The sequence below is a fragment of the Sinocyclocheilus rhinocerous genome, unplaced genomic scaffold, assembly GCF_001515625.1.
Source record: "Sinocyclocheilus rhinocerous isolate Xijiao unplaced genomic scaffold, SAMN03320098_v1.1 scaffold843, whole genome shotgun sequence".
In the NCBI taxonomy this organism is placed as follows: Eukaryota; Metazoa; Chordata; class Actinopteri; order Cypriniformes; family Cyprinidae; genus Sinocyclocheilus; species Sinocyclocheilus rhinocerous.
Window position 1 is genome coordinate 372,390 of NW_015655383.1, and position 8,910 is coordinate 381,299.

General features: G+C 38.9%; 1 protein-coding gene across 1 annotated transcript in view; it reads right to left on the reverse strand.

Moving 5' to 3' along the window:
* Positions 1–8,910, reverse strand: part of LOC107718008 (utrophin-like) — a 200,930-nt gene that overhangs the window by 48,182 nt on the left and 143,838 nt on the right. Inside the window, exons 54-56 of the mRNA XM_016524923.1 lie at positions 7,053–7,138; positions 3,272–3,429; positions 916–1,082 (exon numbers count right to left, since the gene is read on the reverse strand). Of these exons, the coding sequence (XP_016380409.1) occupies positions 916–1,082; positions 3,272–3,429; positions 7,053–7,138 (411 nt within the window). The remainder of the gene's footprint in view (positions 1–915; positions 1,083–3,271; positions 3,430–7,052; positions 7,139–8,910) is intronic.

The following is an 8,910-nucleotide window of genomic DNA, read 5'->3' on the forward strand; positions in this document are numbered from 1 at the left end:
CAAAACTAACGACATTATTAACTGTCTTGATATTACTTTGAAAGCTGACACTCGCGATTATGGTAAGGGGCATTACATTTTCGACGCGTGCTTGTGGTGTTCGGCCAATCACAATGCACTGGGTCAGTGCATAAGAAAGAAGGCGTGAAGAAGGCGTGGCCATTAAAAATGCATTCCTGTTCACCTTGCTACACACACACACACACACACACACATATATATATATGAAATATATCATGTTCTATCTCACCTGAATGATTTTCTTTTCAGTAAAATTACAAATTAAAATATAATCATAAAAATATAACCAACTCTAGCACCATTACTAATATACATCTACAGACAAACAGAGACAATTTTATTGTTATTATTATTATTATTCTGAAATATCTCAGGTGAGAAAGATTTGAACACAACACACAATGCAAGAAATTCCTCTGAGATACATCATGTATTTGATGTATTTCCCGCTCAGTGACAGTAAACGTTCTAAACTCTTCTCAAACATGAATGTTAACACTGGCAGCACTAGTTCAGACCTCAACTTTTAAAAGTGTCAGAGCTGATCAGAGAACAGTCTGAATGGCACTGACCGTATCCGTCTGTCCTCCATTTCTTTCATCAGTCTCTCTCTTTTTTAGAGTGCTATCAGATGCTGACATTTAGATGAATGTTGGGCCTCAGGAGTGAATCTAACCTTTCTGCTCCCAGACAGCGCGGCGCGCACCCATGTGTGTGTGTCTTAAATCTCTCACAGATCTGCTTGGTATCACGCTTTGTCTATTTCAACGCTTCTCAAATTGTGCCAGAATACTTCTCAGATCTGTTGCATTGACCATGAGTTTGCGTTGGTTCTTCTTTTCTTCATAATGCACAGTCAACTGGTCATTAGTGTATGTGTGTGTGTGTGTGTACCTGAAGCCCACGATGGGGAACTCTTTACAGATATTGCACTTGGCTTGGTGTTTGGCCGTTTCTGCTGCCGCCACTCTGTGCAGGACCGGAAGCCAAACCATCGACTGCGGCTCCAGCCTCATCCAATCAATAAACTGCCTCGGCTCCAGCTCCACCTTATTGGTCACCTGAGAACAGAGAGTCAGCACAAACAGCCAATCAGGGAGGGATTTCAGAATGCCTGTACACGGCATGAGAGAATAACTCATAAACAATGCAGCCCGTCTGAAATCAAGATGATGGACGGAGCACTACCTTACCAGACCACCGTAAATGACTGTCAATCGCACGGCTGCCTTTATAGAGATATAACAGCCTCATAAATATTTCTGTGAAGCCTGAGGATTCACGGATTCATTCACACTATCTGCAGTTGCCAGGTGATTTTTAACCAGTGTAATGCTAGGAATATTAGCTACTGTAACGTTTCATCTGTCATATAGCCCTTCTCTGAATTCTCAGAAGCATCTCTGTAAAAAAATTAATTAATTAATGGACAAAATCAGTGATATTAGTACATGGATTAATTGTGACATGTCCCTCGTTAATGAAAACAACACAATAAAAAGAGTTTACAGTAATGCACTTAAGAAGGAAGTCAATGAAGCAAGACGTTCTGAAGGGTTTGAAAGCAGTATGTGGCGCTTGTGTATTTGTTAAAGAGCTTATATTCATGTTTTTTTATTTTCATGTTTTCTAAATCATCCTTTTAGCAGTGGGAATACTGTTACATGTGGATGAAGGTTATTGAGGCTTAATTACTGAAGTAATTCTGTACTTCTCTGTTTGTAAACAATCTTTCTGTTATTATTGAACATATCACATGAAAGTTAATGGGTTTAAATGATCATGAAGTTGAAAGAATGGTTAAAACATCACACAGACAAGGCTAATAAATGATTTTTTCACATTAAAGTGACAGTTCACCGAAAATTTAAATAGATTTTAATGTTTATCCTGGCTGTCTTCCATTTTAAGTGCATTACTGTAAGCATGATTTTTATTTCTTTATTTGTTTTACTGAAATTATCTTCTGTGGTGTCGTCAGAATGCCAAAGATGCGGCCTATGGAGCTTGTTTTGATGCTGGAACATTCCTGTAATTATTTGAACTCTGTGGTAAACACATTCTCATATTTCAAATTTACGAAACAAACAAGACAAAGGCAAATAAATTATCAAAACAGACAGTGCTGAAGGGATTTTGGCAGGAATTCATCTGTTGTATGGCAGCAACATTCTTGGCAGTGATGTCAGCGGTGGAATGTACTGATGCGAAAGTCTTTAAATGTCACTTAGCATTGAAACACACACTCAGCGTACGAGACAATGGATGCCTGCAGATCTACGCTTTGTTGAGGCTGTGATGTCATAACCTACAACTCTGAACTCTGACCTGTTGACGTGTTTTGTTTCCCATCAGACACTCTCAAGCAACAAGAGAAACAGACAGGGGAAAGGGAAGAGAAATTGAGCGTTTGGGTGATTCCATCCATCAGCGCTGACGGACTGTAAATGGCTTCAGGTGTGACACTGTCCTGACTGTCTGTCTGTCATCCCTCCACTCATCTGTCTTTCATCATTCGTTTATTTCCTCTCTCAGCTTTCAGCTGTGATGTTGCTCAGCAATGTGTCCTCCTCCTCCAAACTCACACCTAGCCTTCATTTCCAGTGTTCTGCATTCCTCTCATCTCCAGAGGAGACATCTCTTCCTGTCAGTCACTTCTGATTGAATTTGTCCTCCTTATCCTCACTCATTTATAAATGACAATTTCTGTCTCTTCAAAACATTTCAGATTTGACACTGTGTCAGAGAGCAATCGAACCACTCCGAACAGACAGACAGATTGATGGATAAAAAGACAAATTGGACAGACAAATGGACATTTGAACAGAACCTAGACAGACAGACAGAGAGACAGATAGATAGACAGATGGATAGATAGATAGATAGATAGATAGACAAGAGTGTCCTGTAAAAATGTTCAGAAACAACAGTCAAACGGCAACCACTTGAACGGGACGCCTCTCTCTCTCTTTAAAGTGTGTATTTATAGCCTCCAGTCTAACTGCTGTAGGATTTACACTAGTGAAATGACTGGAGGACAAAAATATGAACACTCATGCTGACAACACCATTAACACACAGTGTTGTGTGAGGTAATGTGAGGATCTCACGAGCAGACAGCTTCAATAATTCACACTGCTCTATAACTGAATAGAACATCAGTCATAAACAAAGACATATCAGAGTGAAACACACGCGCTGTGATCGTCATAATGCACTGATGTGTGTGTGTGTGTGTGTGTTCACGCACATGCTGGAAGCAGCTGCGGACGCTGGGCTCGATGTTGCTCCCGCCGAAGGCTGCCACCTCGCCCAGCTGTCGAGGGATCTGAATGGCATCATGCAGCAGAAGACCCAACTGCCTCTGATCACACGTATCGCCCGCCGATGACACCTGATTAAACAGACCTGAGAGATACACAAACAAAAAATCAGCTATAAATGTTTGCGTTTAAAAGGTAAACTTCTTTTCATTTACACAGCACTCAAAAAATGCTAAGAGAGACATTGCCAAAGATGTGATACGTGAGCACAGCAGCCAAAGATGTTTCCTTCTAGAAAACAATAAAAAAGAGCAGTAGAGTGAAAAATCACGTTCTGTGTGAACGGACACTGAGAGATGAGAAACTGAGAACCCTGACAGACAGGAAGATGCACGGACAGACAGACAGCAGTGCCTATCTATTTCAGACTCATGGATAGATAGCCAGACAGATAAATAGACTGATATAGACAGGCAGACAGGTGTGACATCTATCCACCTTGGATGGATGGATGGCTGAAAGGATGACATAAAATAGACAGACTTGCCAGATATCTGGATAGATAGCTGGACAGAGACAGATAGATAGACAGACAGACAGACAGACATACAAACTGCTACATACAGACAGACAGACAGACAGACAGACAGTCAGATAGATACAGTCAGATAGATACAGACAGACAGACAGACAGATAGATAGATAGATCGATAGACAGACACATTGCTAGAGACAGACAGCTAGACACAGACAGAATGCAGACAGCTAGATATAGACAGACATAGTCAACTAGATACAGACAGACAGACAGTCAGTCAGCTAGCTACATAAAGACAGACAGACATACAGCTAGAGACAGACAGACAAATTGCTAGAGACAGACAGACTGCAGATAAGACACACAGACAGCTAGATACAGACAGACAGTCAGTCAGCTAGCTACATAAAGACAGACAGACAGACAGACAGCTAGAGACAGACAGACAAATTGCTAGAGACAGACAGACTGCAGATAAGACACAGACAGCTAGATATAGACAGATATAGTCAACTAGATACAGACAGACAGACAGTCAGTCAGCTAGCTACATAAAGACAGACAGACAGACAGACATACAGCTAGAGACAGACAGACAAATTGCTAGAGACAGACAGACTGCAGATAAGACACACAGACAGCTAGACACAGACAGAATGCAGACAGCTAGATATAGACAGATATAGTCAACTAGATACAGACAGACAGACAGTCAGTCAGTCAGCTAGCTACATAAAGACAGATAGACATACAGCTAGAGACAGACAGACAAATTGCTAGACAGACAGACTGCAGATAAGACACACAGACAGCTAGATACAGACAGACAGTCAGTTAGCTAGATACAGACAGACAGACAGCTAGATACAGACAGACAGACAGCTAGATAGACAGACAGCTAGATACAGACAAACAGACAGTCAGCTAGATACAGACAGACATACAGACAGACAGCTAGATACAGACAGACAGACAGCTAGATAGACAGACAGCTAGATACAGACAAACAGACAGTCAGCTAGATACAGACAGACAAACAGACAGTCAGCTAGACACAGACATACTGCAGATAAGAAACAGTCAACTAGATAGACAGACAGCTAGATACAGGCAGACAGACAGACAGCTAGATACAGACAGACATACAGACAGACAGCTAGAGACAGACAGACTGCAGATAAGACACAGTAAACTAGATACAGACAGACAGCTAGATACAGGCAGACAGACAGCTAGATACAGACAGACAGACAGACAGCTAGACACAGACAGACTGCAAATAAGACATACAGACAGACAGACAGCAAGCTAGACAGACATACAAACTGCTAGAGACAGACAGACTGCAGATAAGACAGACAGCTAGATACAGACAGACAGACAGTTAGTCAGACAGACAGACAGACAAATAGATGTACATTTTCAATTAGTTTAACTTTTTACCCCACAGAATGTATAAAATGAAATTTTTCTTATCACCTGTAGATTCTTTCTCAGAATTATGTGGAAAATACATTATTGAATTTTTTTATTTTTTTATGATGCTAAAGGCTATATCTGCTTACCATTTCTCAAGTAAACATTGTTTATTTTTGTACAAATACCAGACTACATATATTTAAAAAAACAAATAGACCATATGTTGCTGTATGTCTCATCTGTCAAAGCTTTTCTAAAAGTTCTTTGTTAAACCAAATGCATAAAACACACTGTCGTTCTATGAAATCATATCCGCTATGTCACAGCTCATAACAGTAAGAGTTATCCACTCATATATGAGCATTCAATCCCAGCTCAAATGCTTCCCAGCATGCATCATTTATGTGGATAAATTAAAAAAGATAATTTAGCTTCTTTTTCATTTAATATTTAAAGCAGTCCCTTCAGTAATCTACATATGGTTTAAGATGTAATGTCGATGAACAGATTACACAGTACAGCAAATTAAAAGTCCTTCAGTTAATGATAAATGTCATTTTCCATAATTTTTCATCCATTACTCTATTTCTGACCTTGGCTCAGGGACGGAGATGACCTTGATTACCAGAGCAAGAGCAGACCCCTGCCAGAGCTGTCTCTCTCACACACACACAACCACACACACACACACAGCGCTGAGCTCCAGCCCTCTGTCCTGAGAGCTTCAGAGCAGTTCAATAAACTCTATTCTCACTCCAACACACACAACTAAAGTCACACAGACTCTATTTCACTGTGCGCTGTGTTAACTCAAGGTCAGCGAACAAACCCGTCTGTGATTGTCTGTCACTCAGCTCTGCTTTACAAACTGCTGACCGGACCGAGTGAACCTCAAACTGCTGACCGAAAATGGAAAAAACATGTTTTCCATCTCAACAAGCGCTAACCAGCGCAGGGATTCATCTACTGTGAGTTCTGATCACTCAGATGACTGAAGACTCCTGAGATGAACCAGAACTTAAAAGAGCAAAAAGCCCAATTACGTGAGGAAGTGCATCATGGGAGTGCAGTCTGTTCTTTCAGATGACTGTGCTGTTAGAAACAAAACAGGACCGAAAAAAGAGGTAGAGCATCATGGGGTTTGTGGCGCTTCACAAACACGTTGATTAAAAGGGATAAGGCTGGGATTTGTACATGTGATCTAACAATGCTGCAGGGCACAAACACCAAAATGTTCAGTAGATATTTAGATGATCTGCAAATACATAAAAACCTCAACCAGCAAAAATAATGAACCTCCATTTAGCCTTGGACCTCATAACAGCTATATTTGATGTTAATACACAGATATGTGATACAAGTTTTTGGACACATTTTACAGTAGGTGGTGGACTAACTAACAATGTGACAATGCTATTTCAGTATTTAATTAGATGATATTATAGCATTCGTTATTATTAGCTTTAAAGATCATTTAAGTTTAAATAATATGTAATTTTTAATTAATTTAGTTTTTTTTATTTTGTAATATTTAGTTTTTATGAAGTATTTAGCTTCTCATTTTATTTCAGTTTTAGTAATTTTAGCACATCAACTTCAATTTATTTTATTTCAGTTGTCGAGGCAACATTTCTACGTTTTGTTTCGGTTTTTCATCTAATCATTACATTTCCGCTTTATTCAAATGAATGAAAATGTTCAATTTTTCATTTGATGTTCATGTCCGGTTAAGATGTTAGAAAAACAGAAGACAATAGTCTGTTATTATTTTTGGTTCTATAATTGTTATGAAAAAGAGCAAAAGAGCTTACATTTGTATTTCTCCTCCAGGTGACCCTTACAAAGAGAGAGCAGCCCAATCTTCAAGGACAGAACTCGGATTTTCCCACTGCGACCCCTGTGGCAAAACAAAAAACATTGTGGGTAAGAGGAAAAGGCAGCAACGAGCACATGACAATACTACACATCTGCCATGATCGATTAGGGAATACACTTCAGTAGTGTTTATATAACACTGCATCCATATTGGAAGCATCCAAGGTCGGAGCTTGAGAGTGTCTAAAATACACACAACACATCAATCAACTGTGAACTCCAGGCGAGCCTTCAGCAAAATCAGGGGATTTCTTTGTCTCCCACCTGATTTACAAAGGAAATGCACTATTAAAAATAAAAATATTCAGAATAGTGAAACAAATTTAACGTTATTATTTACACAACTGCATATGCTATGGAAACCCGTTTCTGCTACTGATAAAAAAAAGAAAAAGTAATTGCGACTTTTTCATCTCTCAATTCTATACTGTTTTTCCCCAGAATTGCATGATATGAACTCACAATTCTAACTTTTTTTCTTAGAATTGTGTGATACAAACTAGCAATTGTGAGAAATAGTCAGAATTGAGAGATGTAAACTCAATTCTGAGAAAAATTGCGATATAAATGATTTTTTCTCAGAATTGTGTGATATAAACTTGAAATTCAAATAGTCAGAATTGTGATAATTCTTTTTTTCTCAGAATTGCGTGATATAATATGTAATTCTGAGAAATAGTCAGAATTGTGAGATGAATACTCGCAATCGTGAGAAAAAGTTAGAATTGCGAGAAATAAATTATTTTTTTCTCAGAACTGCGTGATATAAACTTCAGAATCCTAGAAAATCAGAATAGCTAGATGTAAACTCATCTCATATAAAACAAGTTTATATCTCGCATTTCTGACTTTATAATTTGCAATTGTGAGTTTAAATCACACAATTCTGGGGGGAAAAAGTCAGAATTGTGAGATTTAAATTCGCAATTCTGAGAAATAAAGTTGCGATCCTGTGAAATAAAGGCAGAATCGCATGATATAAACTCGCAAATGCGAGAAAAAAAAATCAGAATTGCGAGATATAAACTCACAATTGCGAGAAAAAGGTCAGAATTACTGTTCTGACTTTATGACTCGCAATTGCGAGTTTATATCATGCAAGATTTAAACTCGCAATTGCAAAAAAAAAAAAAAAAAAATTGTAAAGATAAATAGTTGCAATTAATGTGTTTTATTTTTTATTTAGTGGCAGAAAGTGGCTTCCATAGGTTTCGCATAAGGGGCCTCCAGAGGACCTTGTGAAGCTGGAAGTAGGGCGCCACCTGCAGGTGGGTGTGTGGTTAGCAGAGGGGATCGCATGTGTTAAACTCAGCTCCCGGAGGGCCACTCTGCGTACAATAGGAAATCAAATACTTTCCTATACAGTATGCGGAAAAACAGTATGCTGGAAGAGTAGTATGTCCGAAATCATTGTTTTAAAAAAACCGTAGGCGAAAAGTACCCAGATGACTTACTACTTCCACCCAGATTCTAAAGTGTGCAGTCGATGACATTACAATCCCATGAGGCCTCGGGAGAGGATTTATGAATGGCAGTGAAGCACCGCAACTGAAGCTGGTAGATCACGTGATAGTAACAACATGGGGGATGTAGTAATTTAAACTCGCAATTGCAAAAAAAAAAAAAAACATTTGTAAGATAAATAGTTGCAATTAATGTGTTTTATTTTTTATTTAGTGGCAGAAAGTGGCTTCCATAATATGCACATGATTCGAAACATTAGGTGCTGAGTAGACCAAAGACATCCTGAACTTAAAGGGATACTCCACCCCAAAATGAAAATGTTGTCATTAA